This window comes from Thalassophryne amazonica, chromosome 2, assembly GCF_902500255.1.
Source record: "Thalassophryne amazonica chromosome 2, fThaAma1.1, whole genome shotgun sequence".
Lineage (NCBI taxonomy): Eukaryota > Metazoa > Chordata > Actinopteri > Batrachoidiformes > Batrachoididae > Thalassophryne > Thalassophryne amazonica.
Genome location: NC_047104.1, coordinates 160,043,067 through 160,063,835, shown reverse-complemented (window position 1 = coordinate 160,063,835; position 20,769 = coordinate 160,043,067). Strand labels below are relative to the sequence as shown.

The 20,769-nt window shown below is 42.3% G+C and overlaps 1 protein-coding gene across 3 annotated transcripts in view; it reads right to left on the bottom strand.

Annotated features, from left to right (window-relative positions):
- Window positions 1-11,573: 11,573 nt before the first annotated feature.
- Window positions 11,574-20,769, bottom strand: part of LOC117501387 (CD151 antigen-like) — a 114,594-nt gene continuing 105,398 nt past the window's right edge. For 2 of the 3 annotated variants that reach the window (XM_034160273.1, XM_034160256.1), the window contains 5 exons: window positions 17,509-17,613; window positions 13,933-14,091; window positions 13,742-13,828; window positions 12,602-12,692; window positions 11,574-12,552 (listed from right to left, as the gene is read on the bottom strand). In XM_034160273.1, coding sequence (XP_034016164.1) covers window positions 12,633-12,692; window positions 13,742-13,828; window positions 13,933-14,091; window positions 17,509-17,613 — 411 coding nt within the window. In that variant the 3' untranslated portion in view covers window positions 11,574-12,552; window positions 12,602-12,632. The other variant, XM_034160264.1, reaches the window with a different exon arrangement.

Here is a 20,769-nt window from a genome sequence, read left to right as displayed (position 1 = left end):
TAAGCTATATGTGAGGAATTTCTTCTGATGTAGTTTGAGACTGATCCAATGAGGACGCCGCTTACAATCAAGCACAAAGGGAAACTGGTGGAATTCTACTTTGAGACTAAATCGATGGTGCAAACCCAACGACAACATCAAAGTCAGTTTGCAGTTACAAAAGTTCTTGACAGAAAGACAATATGGAGAAGAGGAGACCGCAGTCTCGTTTGAGGACGGGCGCGAAAGCAGTAAAACATGACACATATGAAATCATTTCTCTACTTCCAGGGGACTAACCGCGGCATTTTCCATGGGTTTTGGGCAGATTACACACAAACAAAATGAAGATGCAAAGAAAAAGTGACAATGTGGCAGAAAGTAGACATGTGTTGTGAAAGTGTAGTGACACGGACCCACAACAGGGGGCGTAAATGAACGGACAATGAAAGAGTAAAATATGAACACTTTACTGTTGTGAAAAGCACAACTAAACACAGCAGATTACAGAATATGTACAATAGTCAATTAGCAAAGGTGACGTGTGGGCAGGCTCAAGGATAGAGGACGTCTGTCCTGAGAAGAACCGGAACCACACGATTTCCTCCGCCACCGAACCCGGAGAATACTGGAGCCGCCAAATCCCGAACACCCCAGGTGGCCACTGTCTCCGCGTGTCGGATCTGGTACTGCTGGCGAGGAGCAGAGACAATCAGATGTGGGTGTGTGAACACCCAGTAACAACAACGGTGGGAATTCCACCTCCACCTCTAACACACACTCGTGCAGTGTCTGAGTAACCACTTATCTGGATATGCAGGCTGAGAAGGTTACCTCCTAAGGTAGACGATATCTCGGCAACGAGGTGGAGATGACGTCCAGTCTTTATGGAGTGGGATGATGAAGTATAGATGGGTGACAGCTGTCAAGAGATAATGAGTGACAGCTGTCACCCCCGGCTGTGTCCGTGGCGGCAGCGCCCTCTCGTGCCTGAAGCCCGCACTTCAGGCAGGGCGCCCTCTGGTGGTGGGCCAGCAGTACCTCCTCTTCTGGCGGCACACACAACACATGTTGCAGTTTGTTTCTGACCCGGAGCTCAAACGTGTCGAGGCGGTTTTGCAGGCGAGAGAACGGAGCTACTCTGGTTAGCTGTGTCGGCTAACTTACTAACACATCGTCTCCCACTCGCTTCATCTTTTCTTCTCGAGTGGGAACCGAAAAAAAAAATACTTTTCGCGATTGCTGCGGTGATTGCAGCAGAAAATAAAACAGTCCACTATTTATCCATATGAAGTTATGTCTGTAAGTGGTCAAATCCCATGGTATCACGGAGGGTTCACACACAATCTTGGTGGCAAGACGGCGTCTGTGATGGTTTGCTGTCAGCCTTCTCGTTCTCGTTTGCCGAGTATTTTGTTGTTTCAGTTATTTTTTTGCTCTGTGTGTCTTGTCGGGAAGGCTCTGCTCTGGTCGTGTACAACTGTCAGACTCTTTCGGACATTAATGCTCTTTGTGAGCCGCTGCTGTCATCTGGGTCCAGACTGGTTAAGCCCCACTTCGACCTGCCGCCTGTGCTCATGGAAATCCCAGTGGATCTGCTCCGTTTCCTTGTGCTCCTTTTGGAGGAGGCACTTCAGAAAACGGAGCGGTGTGTTGGTGACATTTAAGGTTTAATACATCACTGCAGTAATAAACAAGCTTAGAAATAATCCAAGGGGAGGTGATGGTCTTGTGGTTAAGGTGTTGGGCTGAGACCAGAAGATCCTCGGTTCAAATCCCAGCCTGACTTGGGCAAGGTCTTTAATCCCCTATTGCTCCCGGTGTGTAGTGAGCACCTTGTATGGCAGCACCCTCACATCGGGGTAAATGTGAGGCATTATTGTAAAGCACTTTGAGTGTCTGATGCAGATGGAAAAGCGCGATATAAATGCAGTCCATTTACTTTGAGAAGAAAATAGAAGAAATTAGGTTGAGCATATCTTAGCATGCCTTGGCCCAACCACTGCTCCCTGCTACTGAGGTATTACCTGGATTTACAGAATTTGATAGTATCTCACTAGACATGCTGACAAAACTCGTAATGTCAACAAAAAGCACAACCTGTTTATTTGATCTTATACCAACAAAACTGTTTAAGGACCTGTGGTCCACTCTTGAACTGAATGTGCTGGAAATTATTAATCTCTCATTTACTTCTGGATCTGTTCCTAAATGTTTCAAATCTGCAATGATTAAACCATTACTTAAGAAACCTAATCTTGACCCTAGTGTATTGACAAACTATCGGCCGATACCAAATCTATCATTTTTCTCTAAAATTCTGTAAAAAGTGGTGTCACGGCAGCTCGTGGACCATCTTACTGAGAATAATCTCTTTGAGCCACTGCAGTCTGCTTTTAGAAAATATCATTCCACAGAGACGGCTCTCACTAAAGTGGTGAATGATCTTCTGCTTACAATGGATTCAGACACCACTACGGTTCTGTTGCTGTTAGATCTCAGTGCTGCATTTGATACAGTGGATCATCATATTCTACTTGATAGGCTGGAAAATCATTTTGGGATTACTGGGAGTGCCCTTGCATGGCTGACGTCATACTTGACCAGTCGTTCTCACTGTGTTTTGTACAGTAACACTACCTCTAACCTTAGTGACATGAAATTTTGGGTTCCACAGGGGTCTGTCTTAGGACCCCTGCTTTTCTCCCTTTATATAGCACCCCTTGGCTGTATACTGCAGCATTTTGGGATTGCCTTTCATTGTTATGCCGATGATACTCAGTTATACATGCCGATAACTGCGGTTAATCTCATTCCCATAAAATCTCTGGAGGACCGTCTTCTATCAGTGAGCAGCTGCATGTCTAGAAACTTCCTACTTTTGAACTCTGATAAGACTGAAATGATGGTTCTTGGTCCAGTGAGACATCGGCATCAATTTGACCAGTTAATGCTTAGCCTAGGCTCATGTGTCATACATCACACTGACAAAGTGAGGAACCTTGGGGTAATTTTTGATCCCACATTGTCCTTTGACCTCCATATTAGGGATGTTACTAGGACTGCTTTTTTTTCCATCTGTGAAATATAGCGAGGATCCGCCCCATCCTGTCTATGACTGAGCTGAGACCCGGATTCACGCTTTTGTCTCTTCTAGATTGGATTATTGTAATGTTCTATTTTCAGGGTTGCCATAGTCCAGCATTAGGGGTCTTCAGCTGGTTCAGAACATTGCCGCCAGACTTTTGATATGTAGCAGAAGGTCTGAACATATCACACCCATTCTGGCATCCTTGCACTGGCTTCCTGTCTCTATGACAGCAGATTTTAAAGTTTTGTTATTAACCTATAAAGTTGTCCAGGGGCTGGCACCTTTTTATCTGGCCGGCCAGGGTTTTGCGGTCGCAGGATGTGGGACCATTGTGTGTTCCAAGGGTGAAGAAAAAGTCGGCGGGTCAAACAGCTTTTTCTCACTGCGCACCCGCCCTGTGGAACAGCCTTCATGTGACTGTGAGGCAGTCAGAGTCTGTGGACATTTTTAAATCAAGACCTAAAACGTACTTTTATTCTCTCTTATTAACAGTTTTTATTTTTCTTATGTTTTATTCTCTTGTGTTTTTTTAATTATGTACGAGGTCTATTAGAAAAGTATCCGACCTTATTATTTTTTTCAAAAACCATATGGATTTGAATCACGTGTGATTGCGTCAGCCAAGCTTGAAGCTTCATGAAATTGTGGATGTGCCTGGACATGCCAGAACATGTCCCGTGAGGCTTCATCACGGCGTTGCTTTGCGCCATGCGGCACCGCCACGACGCGCGGAATTCCTCCGCACGTCTGTCTCAATGTGCCGAAAAAGTGCTGATGTCCACGTCTTTTCACAATTCCTGTGCTAGTCAGACGACGTCCCGGATAAAACACAGCGTCCAGTTTGGAAATGAATGGCACATTCCACTGTTACAGGAGTTTTTGTCAAGGAAAGAGGAGCGAAGGCTTTGCGCGTTGTGGCGCTGCCGCATGGCGCAAAGCAACGCCCTGATGAAGCCTCACGGGACATGTTCTGGCATGTCCAGGTACATCCACAATTACTCGGATAATCACTCGATGGAAAAACCACCGACAGCTGTCTGAACGCCATCTCAAAGCCGTCCTGTGAGATCAAAACAGAGGTGGTTTTGTCTCGCTCCAGTAGCGAATCCATCGTGACGCGCCAAGCCTCCGCTCGGCTTTCCATGACAAAATCTCTTGTTAAGAGTGAAATCTGCCGGAAAATGGTTGATGTCCAGCTCTTGTGATAACCAGAGAAAGTGCACACGACGGTCACGGATCCATACAGCCATCTGTTTAGAAATGAAATGGTCGTTCAGCCTGTCGATGGCGGCTTCGGAGCGCGGCGCGCCCCACAGCCGCTGGGGGCTGTCCTTAAAGTGACAGTAACACTCCTTATTCTCTATCAAGCCTGTAACATTTTCACTGAAAGCCAGATAAATTTTTCTAATGGTTTCCAGCTGCCAGTCTCTAACAGTTTCTGAAAAAATTCTGATGGAAAAAAGCCCAAATCATTCCGCCATTTCCTGGCAATGAAAATCCGACGAGGGGGCTGGACCACTCCTCACTCAAAGCCTGCTCACAGGCGAATGACGCAACCGACAGGCTGAAAAAACTCACACATGCGCACGAGGGTTCAAGCTTGTCTGACGCAATCACACGTGATTCAAATCCATATGGGTTTTGAAAAAAATAATGTCAGATACTTTTCTAATAGACCTTGTACACTTATTTAAAATTTTAGTTTGAGTTGTTCTCTGTGCAGCACCTTTTGTTGTGATTTGGTGCTTTTATCAATCAATCAATTCAATCAATTTTTTTTTTATATAGCGCCAAATCACAACAAACAGTTGCCCCAAGGCGCTTTATATTGTAAGGCAAGGCCATACAATAATTACGTAAAAACCCCAACGGTCAAAACGACCCCCTGTGAGCAAGCACTTGGCTACAGTGGGAAGGAAAAACTCCCTTTTAACAGGAAGAAACCTCCAGCAGAACCAGGCTCAGGGAGGGGCAGTCTTCTGCTGGGACTGGTTGGGGCTGAGGGAGAGAACCAGGAAAAAGACATGCTGTGGAGGGGAGCAGAGATCAATCACTAATGATTAAATGCAGAGTGGTGCATACAGAGCAAAAAGAGAAAGAAACAGTGCATCATGGGAACCCCCCAGCAGTCTACGTCTATAGCAGCATAACTAAGGGATGGTTCAGGGTCACCTGATCCAGCCCTAACTATAAGCTTTAGCAAAAAGGAAAGTTTTAAGCCTAATCTTAAAAGTAGAGAGGGTGTCTGTCTCCCTGATCTGAATTGGGAGCTGGTTCCACAGGAGAGGAGCCTGAAAGCTGAAGGCTCTGCCTCCCATTCTACTCTTACAAACCCTAGGAACTACAAGTAAGCCTGCAGTCTGAGAGCGAAGCGCTCTATTGGGGTGATATGGTACTACGAGGTCCCTAAGATAAGATGGGACCTGATTATTCAAAACCTTATAAGTAAGAAGAAGAATTTTAAATTCTATTCTAGAATTAACAGGAAGCCAATGAAGAGAGGCCAATATGGGTGAGATATGCTCTCTCCTTCTAGTCCCTGTTAGTACTCTAGCTGCAGCATTTTGAATTAACTGAAGGCTTTTCAGGGAACTTTTAGGACAACCTGATAATAATGAATTACAATAGTCCAGCCTAGAGGAAATAAATGCATGAATTAGTTTTTCAGCATCACTCTGAGACAAGACCTTTCTAATTTTAGAGATATTGCGTAAATGCAAAAAAGCAGTCCTACATATTTGTTTAATATGCGCTTTGAATGACATATCCTGATCAAAAATGACTCCAAGATTTCTCACAGTATTACTAGAGGTCAGGGTAATGCCATCCAGAGTAAGGATCTGGTTAGACACCATGTTTCTAAGATTTGTGGGGCCAAGTACAATAACTTCAGTTTTATCTGAGTTTAAAAGCAGGAAATTAGAGGTCATCCATGTCTTTATGTCTGTAAGACAATCCTGCAGTTTAGCTAATTGGTGTGTGTCCTCTGGCTTCATGGATAGATAAAGCTGGGTATCATCTGCGTAACAATGAAAATTTAAGCAATACCGTCTAATAATACTGCCTAAGGGAAGCATGTATAAAGTGAATAAAATTGGTCCTAGCACAGAACCTTGTGGAACTCCATAATTAACTTTAGTCTGAAGAAGATTCCCCATTTACATGAACAAATTGTAATCTATTAGACAAATATGATTCAAACCACCGCAGCGCAGTGCCTTTAATACCTATGGCATGCTCTAATCTCTGTAATAAAATTTTATGGTCAACAGTATCAAAAGCAGCACTGAGGTCTAACAGAACAAGCACAGAGAGGAGTCCACTGTCCGAGGCCATAAGAAGATCATTTGTAACCTTCACTAATGCTGTTTCTGTACTATGATGAATTCTAAAACCTGACTGAAACTCTTCAAATAGACCATTCCTCTGCAGATGATCAGTTAGCTGTTTTACAACTACCCTTTCAAGAATTTTTGAGAGAAAAGGAAGGTTGGAGATTGGCCTATAATTAGCTAAGATAGCTGGGTCAAGTGATGGCTTTTTAAGTAATGGTTTAATTACTGCCACCATAAAAGCCTGTGGTACATAGCCAACTAACAAAGATAGATTGATCATATTTAAGATCGAAGCATTAAATAATGGTAGGGCTTCCTTGAGCAGCCTGGTAGGAATGGGGTCTAATAAACATGTTGATGGTTTGGATGAAGTAACTAATGAAAATAACTCAGACAGAACAATCGGAGAGAAAGAGTCTAACCAAATACCGGCATCACTGAAAGCAGCCAAAGATAACGATACGTCTTTGGGATGGTTATGAGTAATTTTTTCTCTAATAGTTAAAATTTTGTTAGCAAAGAAAGTCATGAAGTCATTACTAGTTAAAGTTAATGGAATACCCAGCTCAATAGAGCTCTGACTCTTTGTCAGCCTGGCTACAGTGCTGAAAAGAAACCTGGGGTTGTTCTTATTTTCTTCAATTAGTGATGAGTAGTAAGATGTCCTAGCTTTATGGAGGGCTTTTTTTTTTATAGAGCAACAGACTCTTTTTCCAGGCCAAGTGAAGATCTTCTAAATTAGTGAGACGCCATTTCCTCTCCAACTTACGGGTTATCTGCTTTAAGCTACGAGTTTGTGAGTTATACCACGGAGTCAGGCACTTCTGATTTAAAGCTCTCTTTTTCAGAGGAGCTACAGCATCCAAAGTTGTCTTCAATGAGGATGTAAAACTATTGACGAGATACTCTATCTCACTTACAGAGTTTAGGTAGCTACTCTGCACTGTGTTGGTATATGGCATTAGAGAACATAAAGAAGGAATCATATCCTTAAACCTAGTTATCTCTTTTATAAGCTGATTAATGATGGAACTGTTCACAGCGTTAACAAAGGCAGGTCTGGCCCCACCACAGGAGCCGTGCACATATTGAACACCAAAACTCTTACAGACTGAGGTGAAATTAGAAATGAACACCAGAGAAAATCATGCCCGTATATAGAGGGGGTTCGGGGGCCTCCCCCCCTGAGAACTCTGCTGATTTTTTTCTGATCTGGATATCAATGTTATATATTTTCTTTTCATTGATAATAAGCAACAAGCACTAACTGTTACACAGCTATTATCACACACCCTCAAGTTTCAATTTCCTCTGCCAGAGTAATCCCTTAAGTGATGAAAGGGGAAACTGCTAGATAAACTTTTCCCATGGGGGTTGAGAATTTTTGCTCCCTGGTCCCTATCCTCCTCTGATATCAAACAGATTAGTAAGCTTGTAAATACCCATGTAGACACACAATTACACTTGTCTGGTTTGTAAAAACATGTTTGTATGTATAAGCTGAGAAATAAAGGGAGCTTCTCCTTCCTGTTGCAAATACTGTAAAGGTGCAAATATTCGCGTGGGATTTATTACACGAATTTTGCGAGTTAAACAAGGTCGCCAAATTAAATACCGCTATTTTAATACATAACGTACATATACGTACATATTCATAATGTAAACGCGAATATTAATACCGCTAAATACGAGGTCTGTTAGAAAACTATCCAACCTTTTTATTTTTTGCAAAAACTATATGGATTTGAATCATGTGCACTTGCATCAGCCAAGCTTGAAGCTTCGTGCGCATGCATGAGTTTTTTACGCCTGTCGGTTGCGTCATTCGCAACCGACAGGCAGGTATAAAGTTTGCATTAATGTTATCTTGGTTCTTCCTGGGTGGTTCTTATGGCAAATGATCCAATCCCAAGCAAGGACTATTTGTATATAAAAATGTATTTCCTAAAATGATACATTTTGGGTTTCAAATGAAATTTATGTAGCTTTTTACCCCTCGAAATCCTCAAAAAGCTTCTGCTTCGAGCGCCCCACGAGGGCCCTCGACCCCACCAGGGGCCCTGCGGCCCACTGGACCTCCAACTCAAGGATTTGAACCCCCCCCTTTCACATTCCTATATACGGCCCTGAAGATGCCGTATGACTGATATCAGGATAGATTTGTGATGGCTTTATTTTTGAGACATTTGTTTGGGGAAACTCTGTATTATAGCAAGTGCCAAAAATAAAGTCCTGTAAAGAATTCAATCCAAAATCAGAAAGACCAAGACACTGTATTGATGCCATTCTTTTTTCCAAACTTGGCTGAAAATTTAAGTTCTGTAAACATTCAGAAATCTAATGAAACCTACGAGTTCAAACAGCTACTGTGAATATTCAGTCCCTCTGTTCACAGGGACAGTGATGTGGACATTAACAGCATGGAGGGGTCGTATCCAGCCTGGACGACCTCGGTTCCTTCCACCTGCCTCAGACCTCTTTGAGCCACGGTTCCAAAGAGCAACACAGAGGTGGTGCTTTTTGTAGGCCGACGCAGACTGAACATTTGGGTCAACTTTCACACAAATGTGTTAGTGAGTTCATACTGATGCAGGTAACATCCAGCAGCTGTGAGTTTAGCATGATTAAACCAACAGGTTTGGGCAGCACAGCTGGAAGGATGTCCTTGTTAACTGTAAAAGGGTGTAAAAAAAATGTGTGGACCCATTGGAACAGTATGAACACAGGAGATGTGGAGAAGGTGCTTGTGAAGACCAAGTGGATCCCAGTTTCTTTAAGCAGGTTAAAGCAGTTGAGAAACACTACTTCAAACAGGTGATTATAATCATGATTTGGCACAAAGGCAGCCAGAGGATCTCCACATGGTCAACAAATGCAGGAGAAAATTATTGAAATGTGTGACCGCTCTGTGTATTCAACCACACACCGAGTGTGGATTCGACAACAGATTCAGAGACTCAAATGAGAACAAATGACTGTTAGATGGACTAAAATGCACTCACACGTCTTCTGCTTCTGGGGTTAGTTAGCACAGTTCTTGCAGCTCATTTACACACTTCACGAGCCCCGGCACACTTACACGGACACTTCAGTCCATTTAGACCAAAATGGAACTTGTGGCATACGAGTGTGTTTCTACTAGTTTGTGTAAAAGATGTGCTTTGTGGATGCTGATGATTGCTGTAAAACAGCGCTGGCGTCCTGAGCCGTCGGTCCACCTCCACCACGGTCAAAGGAAATGCAAAGACTAAATCAGACTTGTAATTTGTGTCCAACTCTGGAAAACAGCTCCTGTTTTTACCAAGAGAATGGAGGTAAAATTACAATATTTGACACATGAATGCAGTTTAAAACAGGATCTGTGGAGCTCCACATTAACATCAACCTACACAAAGATAAAGACTGACACCACCAATTTGGCATTTCAGACGTTCTTCACAAAACCACTTAGCTAAAGCGATGAAATAAAAAGGAGCAGCAGACCACTCCTCCTGCCACACCCACATCCACTGTGATTGGCTGGTTGGAATTTGTGTTTTGTACTTGTTGTGTTCAGTATGTGATGATGAGGCGCGCGCCCTCTAGGAGGTCACTGACCTCAGCGTGACGAACGTCACAGTGAGGTTGGAGTGAAAAGAAACACCCCTGGAGACAGAAGCATAAACACACACTTTTTGAGTGGATTAAAAAAATCCCTTCAGGAAAGTGCAGTGAAGGAGCAAAGTGGTGGTGGTGGAATCCCTAAAGGCCTACTGTACCCCCTCACCCTCACCAGCTGCTGCCAGTGTGGGGGCCAAAGTCTGGCGGCTGCTGCCTCCTAGTGACTCGATGACTCCTGTTCCAGGCCAGAACGCCTGATCTACCTGCCCGCGGTATGCATACATTAACAGATTGAATTTGGATTAATTCTCTAATGCGGCTGTAAGCTGGTGCACACTGTGTGAGGACCAGCGGCACGCGCGCGCTCAGTCCTCCGCAGTATGAAGGACGACCTGTGAGCTGAAGGACACCGTGTCAGCGGGTTCAAAGATCAGCACAAAGTCCATCATTTACCTTTATTCAAACGAATCACTCAGGGATCATCACAAACAGGAACACAGCAGATGTTTAAGTAAAGGTGTCTCATCCCTTTAGACTTTTTAAAAATCATTTAAGTCATAAAAAGGACTTTCCTCTGCACAACTACAATTTTGTTCCTTAGTACTGAACTGAAGGAGTCACAGTCTGATACAGTCAATATGATCAAACTTTGCTTTGTCTGAAAGCAATTTAGAAATTTGTTAAAATACAGCAACAAGATACAGTTGTACCCAAATGTTTACATACACCAGCAGAATCGGAAAATTTTTGTGGCCATTCTTCAGACAATATGAATGAAATGAATATGAAAAACCTTTTCTCTCCTCATGGTTATTTTTTGGGTAAAGCCATTTACTGTCAAACAACAACTGTGTTTACTCTTATTATTCATAATGATCACCTTCAAAATTCACTGGAGTTTTCTATATGGCCAAATATCAATCCGTGGTGCAAATGTGGTGAGAATCTGTGAAGGAGTTTCTTTTTTCTTTCTTTTTTTTTTTTTTTACATAATCCTTCAAAGCCTGAAATAAGTGAAACCTCGATCCAGGATCACCTCCAAAATTTCCATGACCTAATATCTATCTGTGGTAAAAATTTAGTCAAAATTTGTGCAGTAGTTTTGACGTAATCCTGCTAACAGACAGACAAATAAATAAACGCTGGTGGTTTCATTACATCCTTGGCAGATGCAGAGCTTCGTTTGAATGCCAGTTACTCTGAGAAGACAAAACACAGCAGTGATGTTCTATTGGTCAACAGAAAGGCTGTCATTGGACTATTGTGTTTTGTCAACTTATCACTTAACCTTTGCACAAATCTGTAATGGAAACCCAGCCGGTGTCTGTGGGGACATCACAGGTGATGTCGGGGGGATTTTCCAACCCCTGAAGGTAAACTCAGTCAGTGTCAGAATCATGAAGCTGATGATGTGGTGGATCTTTAACTGTGAGTGAAAACTGTAAAACTGAAGAAGAAACAATGCAAAGCCTCCACACAGTAACACAGGTGAGGACGTTTAGCTGCATATCTGCTGGACAGGTATTACACGGGTGGACTGACAGGTGGCAATATTAAAATTAGGCACACTTCCAAAACTTTAAAGAAATTCATTGTTCCCACTGAATACATGTGCACATGCACTTCTTATTCATGTTGTCTGCAAGACCTCTCAAAGTCAACTGATCAGATCTGCCGTGGAATCCCCCAAAATATCAGGAAGTTCGCAATAAACCACAGAAATGAAGTATATGACAGTAGTTACATTTCAGCATGAAGTCAATTTTGCCAAATTTGAGGATAATCAAAGAGGACTACACCTTTAAACGTGAGGGGAAAAAAAAAAAACCACACAACACTGAGTATCATTTTTTAACCCTTGTCTGTTAAACACAATTATCTATCTCTATCTATATATATATACAGTCTATAGAAAACTAAAAAAAAAATCATTTAAGATCATCTAAAAAGAGACATCAGTAGATACATGACTCAGGTTGGAAATGCTCTTTTTTTTAAATACAGCAGGTCATTACAGATAATTAGTGTGTGGAATCAGTTCTATAAAAACCCATCAATATAATACAGGTGGCGCTCTTTGTTCTCCCTTCATACAGATTAGAAATGCGGCAGATACAGTCCCATAAGAACAAACCTCCAGTGTGAGTAAAAAGAAACAGACACACAAATGTAAAAACAGAAGAATAAGTGGAAGGTTTAAAAGGCCACAAACAAACAAACAGAACATGTGCAAGTGGACAGTTAAGGTGGAAACATCACATGCTGCAGTTAAAACCAGCAGCTGGAAAACAAGAAGTTTGATTATCATTTGGTACAGAGTGGTGGTTTCAGTGTTCACGACACCCAGTGGGGAGGAAGACACAAGCGTCTGTCCCACAGAGGCACTTTGTCTTAATTTGTCCCTTACAGCCCCGTGATAACCGTTCTGTTTTTTTGGTATCTCTGTGATGATGATGATGATGATGATGATGCGGTTTGAGTTCTTAAGCACTGAACTAAACCTGTCCTTTGTCTACCAAGCCGAAATCCTCTGAAGGGTAAGTGAGTTTGTTGCCAGACGTCCGTGGGCTTCATGTGAGAGATGAAATGAAACGAAGCTCTGTGATGATGAAGCTGCGTGTCACCCCTCAGTACGGCTCGGCCTTTAGGCGTTGGTACAGGCAGCATGTGAACACCATCCCTATGATCTGGTGTTCAGACACAAGAAAAAAGAAAATCACTAGAAAACCTACAATATCTCAAAAGGTGCATCTGGAGGATTAAGCAAACAAAACCTCAGAGTTTGATGACTCTAATGTTTCAGAATAACTGACAAAAGGCAAAAGCTTATGACAATACCAGTGAAGCTGGATGAGCTCCGTGATGATACATTAGGAATGTGTGTTACACCGGACACAGGGTGCAGCAGATTACACGGTTCACTGTCTGAGTGTGTAATGTGTCGCCATAATCACCAAACTGGTCTCAACCACAGGCAGCGTTCAAGTTCACCGACCACTTATCAGGTGATCTGTCATTATCACTCTAACTAAGACCAACAAAGAAGACAACAGCAAGGTTTGGTTTTGTTCTAATCCTCTGTGATGATTCTGTTCAAACACAGTGATTTCTGGAGACTGTCATAAGATCAACACCCACCATATAAAATACCCCTCCGTTTCTACACATTTCACAGTGAAACATAGCTGTGCCACGTTTTAACACTTCGAAGGATAGAATCAACACTAGACCTGTTCAAAATGTCAAATGTTACAAAATCTTTTGGGCCACATGTTCTAATAAAAGATCTGTGCCAAATCTGATTGTAACGGGACACTGTTTAGGGTCCCCACAAAGCAACAAGTTCCCCAAACAAGCAAAAAGGGGAGACGCCTTCCAGTCATGTTCTCCTCTGGGCGACCAATCAACCAACACTTTTTACTATCAGAAGCCATCACATGTAGCTGTAAAAGAAAAGTATGGCACCAGAGTCTTCTCCCGTTAGGGTGACGCTGTCTTGCCAGCAGAGGGAGAGGAACATGTGTCACTCTGGGGGACCTCTAAATCTTATCTGACTGAGTTCAACTTTGGTCTGAACATATAAAACCCCAAGTGGAACAAAAACAACATGTGGCCTGAAGTCTCTCAGAGCTTTTATTTTTTTCACGATATAACATGAACAGCCCTAATCAACACATATGTACACATTTAAGGCCTGAGTTTAAAATGCATAGTTTTAATCATTGTTGCAGCTCACCTGTACAAAGGCAATCCCGACACCCACCGCCCCAATGATCTTCAGATGGTCCAGGATGAAGTTCTCCAGTTTCGTAATGCACCCACCCTGAACGGTGAAACAGTACACTCCTCGTGTTTCAACACTTCTTGCAATAAAGTGAAAGAATTCAACCCAACTACCATCACCACCACAAGCTTTCCTTCTCTTACCTCAACTTTGTAAATGTTGGAGGGGTGGTCTCGGCGCCCACAGTGGTCAGTTGGCGTCTTGCAGCAGCTATCAGGTACCATCCGACCCCCTGCTTCTCTGGACCGGATCCAGACACTCTCAGCCCAGTCAGATGATCTGTTGCTCCCACAGCACTTGAACTGTTGAGGCAAATGTATGGTTGAAGACAGTAAAACCTCAACTGACTTTCACACTTCATGAATTAAATAGTGTCACAACCACAGCTTGCCACGCTTCAATAACTGAGGTCAGATCAGGTCAGGAGGGTCACGGTTCCACCTCACTACCAACCAGCCAACTGGTCTATCGCTGCTTTCTAGACATAGATCAAGTACTGTATCTGCTGGACAAAGGTAATGTTGGTGTCCCCCAGGCCTCTTCCAGCTGGTGGAGTCCTCAACACTCACACACCTTCATGCTGCATCACACCCACAGACACATGCCACATGGCTAAAATGTTGCAGCTGTGTTTTTCTCACAACGCCAGTAACATGCATCACCTGAGTCTCCTGAAGTATATATATTTATATATTTGCGTGTTACCCATGGGGATCCACGGGCTCTCAATTGGGTCGTGTTTATAAAATAAGTAGCTGACATTTTTCAGAGTTTGAACGGTGTGTGAGTCCAGAATGTTTTTAGAACCTTAGACCTCAACAGCGTTTAGAAGAAGAACTCAACCATCAAGTCCTTGTTATCATATACACACTATTATTATTTTATTTTTACATCTTTTTTGTCATTTGATTTTGAAATGGACCACAATGGAAAGAAGTGTTTTCACTTTCTTGTGCCATCCATGTATTTTTTAATGTATTTACAATTATATTATGTACTTTATGGTTGAACTTTCTAAATAAAATCACTGACCGCACTCGCGCTTTTAATGTAAAGATGACTTACTGTCCCCTGCTGGAACGGCATGTGAGTCCAGAATGTAGTTAGCAATGTCCATTGTTCAGTGTTGTTAGTTAATATATGTAGCTTCTCCAAAAATATCTGTCCTATTAACATTCCATTTTGGCAGCGTTCATCTTTGACCTAAAATACATAAACATACCAAGTGGTAAATGTCAGCTCTACACAGTCTGTGATTGAAGTTACACGCACGCACGCACGCACACACACACAGTGTTTTGTCTTGCCCACATTCTGCCACAAGCAGGTGCTTCTAATTTTAGACAGCCAGAAACAGAGACTGTGGCAGAAAATAAAGCACTACAGCTTTCACTCATGGTTCTGGCAACATGAGACTTAACTGAACTGACTGAAGCAATTCAACTATAAAAACACAATAAATCAATAATACTAACAACACTGTTAAACTAACATGAACCACAATAACAATATTTAAACACCCAAAACCCCAAACTCCCATGGTGCATTGCAGCACAACATCCATTGTTTACTGGTTATAGAAAATTGCTAATTTCTCCAAAAATATTTGGAGAAATCCACTTTCTGTTGTGTGGGCTGCCAGAAGAGGAGGTACTGCTGGCCCACCACCAGAGGGCGCCCTGCCTGAAGTGTGGGCTTCAGGCACGAGAGGGCGCTGCCGCCACGGACACAGCCGGGGGTGACAGCTGTCACTCATTATCTCATGACAGCTGTCATCCATCTACACTTCATCATTCCACTCCATAAAAACCGGACGTCATCTCCACCTCGTTGCCGAGATATCACCTGCCTGTGAAGGTAATATTCTCAGCCATAACACTAAACTGTGTCTTAGTCTGAACTCTTTTTGCAGCCGCTTTCCTGTGGTGTTCCTTATCTGAGAGATTGGCGTTTGGTGTGATCAGCGATGGCTTCGCTTCACACCCCAACCAGATAAGTGGTTAGATAGGAGCTGCACGAGTGTGTGTTAGAGGTGGAGGTGGAATTCCCACCATTGCTGTTACTGGGTGTGCACACACCCACATCTGACTGTTTTTGCTCCTTGCCAGCAGTACCAGATCCGACATTCGGAGACGGTGGCCACCTGGGGTTTTCGGGACTTGGCGGCTCCAGTATTCTCCAGGTTCGGTGGCGGAGGAAATCGTGTGGTTCCGGTTCTTCTCAGGACAGACGTCTTCTATCCTCGAGCCTGCCCACACGTCACCGTTGTGGATTGACTGTTTGCTCAAATTCTGTAATCCTCTGTGTTTTTGTTGTGCTCTTTCACAACAGTAAAGTGTTCATATTCGACTCTTTCAGTTTTATTGTCTGTGCTCTTTCATTGTCCGATCATTTACGCCCCCTGTTGTGGGTCCGTGTCACTACACTTTCCCAACACTTTCAACTTACTGTTTTCACAGCATTTGTCCTTGACCCAAAATACATAAGCATGCAAACAGCAAATGTCAGCTCTCCCTGTTTTCTGTGTGATGAAAACCATACACACACACACTCTTTATTTAACCAGGTGAAAGCCTCATTGAGATTAAAAAATCTGTTTTCCAAGATTGATGTGGCCAAGAAGGCAGCACAAAAACATAGTCACAAACAGAAATAAACAGCTGCAATAAACAAAAAAAACAAACCAATATCCAGTAGGGCTGGGTGATACGAGTTACAATTCATGTTGCTATATAAATTGAATCCCTTCAGGGTAACATATACAAGGTCTGTTAGAAAAGTATCTGACCTTTTTATTTTTTGCAAAAACCTGATGGATTTGAATCACGTGTGCTTGCATGAATCAACCTTGAACCTTTGTGCGCATGCGTGAACTTTTTCACGCCTGTCGATTGCGTCATTTGCTGGTAAGCAGCCTTTGTGTGAGGTCGTGTGTTGTGCTCTCGACGGATTTTCATTGCAAGGAAAATGGCGGAACAACTGGAGCAGTGCTACTGCATCAAATTTGGCCAGAAACTGGGTGACAGCCAGGTGGAAAACATTCGGAAGAAGCTTGAAGCAATGAAGCACTGCTCCGACCCACTGCTTCAGCTCTTCCTAATGTGTTTGGCCATGACGTTAGAAAGATAGAGACCAGTCAGAATTAATAACTTCAAAGTGAAACACCGTTTAAATCAAATGACACCTCTTTCCAAACGCTGTAATACAAACAATAAACTGCAATCGATCAAAACGTTTTTTTTTCTCCCAAAATGAGACGTCCTGTGCTGACGTGCAGCAGCTGGCAGAGCTCAGCTCAGACTCTGTGGAGAGACATTCATGCCAAAATGAAAGGAAATGCTTTGGACAAAAACTACAGTGTTATCAAGTGTTCTTTTGCAGCTGAAATAATTTGTTACTTATTTTTTCTGTGCAAGGAACCAGTATCAAAGTGAAGGTATCGAAATATCAAAACTTTTGACTGATACCCAGCCTGAGTGCCAACAGCACAAATCTACAGACCCAATCAGCAAAAAATGTTACTTTGAAGCAACAACAAGCCTTTGAAACCATCCAATGAAAAAGTATAAAATGTGCTGTGCATCTATGAAGTCAAACATCGAGTTTGCACTGTTTTAGAAAGAAAACTGGTGTCCATGCTGAAGTTTGACAGTAGAGTCAATGTTAGAATGAACATGTCCTGTTTGTTTCCATTCATCCACTGTGTCAGGTGCACGTACCTCCTGCTGCAGTTTGTCCACAGCCACGGTGATGTGCTCCTGGTCTTCCTGCTGATATTTCTGGGTCATAGTCTCCTTCAGGTTCTGCTTCAATTCTGCATTCAACTATTCAAACACACACAAATGTGCAATAACAGTAAAATCAGAGTGTATTCTGAAGGGGCAAACATGCTGCATGTTTTCAATGTTGGGCCAACGTTGTTTACGGTGGAGGATTTGACCGCCTTCCTTAGGACACATGTGATGCACAGCAGCTAAAAAAACCACAGTATCAGAGTGAAGGTAATGCAAGTCTGCTTATGTTCTCCAGACCAGTGGATGATGGGGGCTCAGTTTCTATGGCAACAAGCCAGTTAGGAGACTACTGTAAACCCAAGTGTGAAGGAGATATCAAGGGAGGAAGGAAAGATGATAAGGACGGTGAAAACAAAGGAGGAGAAGGGAGGAGGAAGAAGAAACAGAAAGGATGGTGAAGTCAGGTGGTGATGTTTTAATTAGTTGACAGTCTGAGAAGCTGAGATAGTGAAGTAAAGACGCCCGACCTTGAAACGGTACCAGACCGGGTCAAAAGTTCATCTGAGAAAAATAAATGCCTGCTTGAAATAAGCGCCGGACACTGTGTGCATTAGAAAGATTAGATTTGGTCAAGGGTTAGGGTTAGTGGTACAGAGTGGTACCTTAAAATCCTAAAGCCTGATTTACGCTTCTGTAACTCTGTGGCCATGTAATGACATCGACGTGCACGTGACCCTTTTAAAGTTCCCCACCACATCTTTATACAATTTACTGTAGGAACAGCTGCTTTTTCTGGATTAAATTGTGAATTAATCTGTGAATTTGTCTGAGCAAACATAATAACATCACAGATCAGGGTTTCCCCAACTTGTGCAAGGGATACTGGGAAGCACACGGTGACAGCCAATCAGAGTAGAGAGGCACGCAGACATCAGCTGGCTGCTTGTTTCAACAAAATAATCCAACATGGTGAAAAGTGCTCTCAAAACAGCTTATTTCTGTCTAAATCTAATATGTTTCTTGTATATTTTGTAAAATTTAGCGAGAAATAAACACTTCTAAAATCTAAAATGACTGTTTTTGAAACCAGATAACACCTCAGACGTACGAGACATCTTACGGATGTTAGCAGCCACACCCCGTGTACATGCATCACGCAAGGTCAAAGGTAACTTCCAGTAATTTCAGGTCAAAACTGTATCTTTTGGTTGGATTTTTTCTTTATTAGTATTTGCTTGCAATACAAATACACAAAATTCACTCCATAGTAATGTCACAAAACAAATTTCTGGCATTTGTGTTTCCAGTAGAATTTAATACTAAAAGAGTCATGATCTGAACCGTGTAAACAGTGGTTGGATTGGAATCATGGAAAACCATATATTTCCAGGAGTAGAGTCATTTAGATGATTATGGTTATTGTTTTGGCAGTTTTATTGTCTGTGCTTACCTTCATTTTTTTGGTGTGATGTCTGCCACAATGCATTTTTCAATGCAGTCAGCAAACATCAGTGCTGAAATAAATTAAAGTCTCTACAAGTTCAAAACTTTCACCATATACAGACACACTCCTGGTGACCGAGTCCTGGAATGCACCGACATCCTGGATCACATTCATGATACAGGACAATCACAAAATCAACATCTACAAAGAAGAAAATCTTTTTTTTTTTAATCAAATCAATTTTATTTATATAGCCAAATCACAACAAACAGTTGCCCCAAGGCACTTTATATTGTAAGGCAAGGCCATACAATAATTACAGAAAAACCCCAACGGTCAAAACGACCCCCTGTGAGCAAGCACTTGGCAACAGTGGGAAGGAAAAACTCCCTTTTAACAGGAAGAAACCTCCAGCAGAACCAGGCTCAGGGAGGGGCAGTCTTCTGCTGGGACTGGTTGGGGCTGAGGGAGAGAACCAGGAAAAAAGACATGCTGTGGAAGAGAGCAGAGGTCAATCCCTAAGATAAGATGGGACCTGATTATTCAAAACCTTATAAGTAAGAAGAAGAATTTTAAATTCTATTCTAGAATTAACAGGAAGCCAATGAAGAGAGGCCAATATGGGTGAGATATGCTCTCTCCTTCTAGTCCCCGTCAGTACTCTAGCTGCAGCATTTTGAATTAACTGAAGGCTTTTCAGGGAACTTTTAGGACAACCTGATAATAATGAATTACAATAGTCCAGCCTAGAGGAAATAAATGCATGAATTAGTTTTTCAGCATCACTCTGAGACAAGACCTTTCTGATTTTAGAGATATTGCGTAAATGCAAAAAAGCAGTCCTACATATTTGTTTAATATGCGCATTGAAGGACATATCCTGATCAAAAATGACTCCAAGATTTCTCACAGTATTACTAGAGGTCAGGGTAATGCCATCCAGAGTAAGGATCTGGTTAGACAACATGTTTCTAAGATTTGTGGGGCCAAGTACAATAACTTCAGTTTTATCTGAATTTAAAAGCAGGAAATTAGAGGTCATCCATGTCTTTATGTCTGTAAGACAATCCTGCAGTTTAGCTAATTGGTGTGTGTCCTCTGGCTTCATGGGTAGATAAAGCTGAGTATCATCTGCGTAACAATGAAAATTTAAGCAATGCTGTCTAATAATACTGCCTAAGGGAAGCATGTATAAAGTGAATGAAATCGGTCCTAGCGCAGAACCTTGTGGAACGCCATAATTAACCTTTCCCCATTTACATGAACAAATTGTAATCTATTAGACAAATATGATTCAAACCACCGCAGCGCAGTGCCTTTAATACCTATGGCATGCTCTAATCTCTGTAATAAAATTTTATGGTCAACAGTATCAAAAGCAGCACTGAGGTCTAACAGAACAAGCACAGAGATGAGTCCACTGTCCGAGGCCATAAGAAGATCATTTGTAACCTTCACTAATGCTGTTTCTGTACTATGATGAATTCTAAAACCTGACTGAAACTCTTCAAATAGACCATTCCTCTGCAGATGATCAGTTAGCTGTTTTACAACTACCCTTTCAAGAATTTTTGAGAGAAAAGGAAGGTTGGAGATTGGCCTATAATTAGCTAAGATAGCTGGGTCAAGTGATGGCTTTTTAAGTAATGGTTTAATTACTGCCACCTTAAAAGCCTGTGGTACATAGCCAACTAACAAAGACAGATTGATCATATTTAAGATCGAAGCATTAAATAATGGTAGGGCTTCCTTGAGCAGCCTGGTAGGAATGGGGTCTAATAGACATGTTGATGGTTTGGATG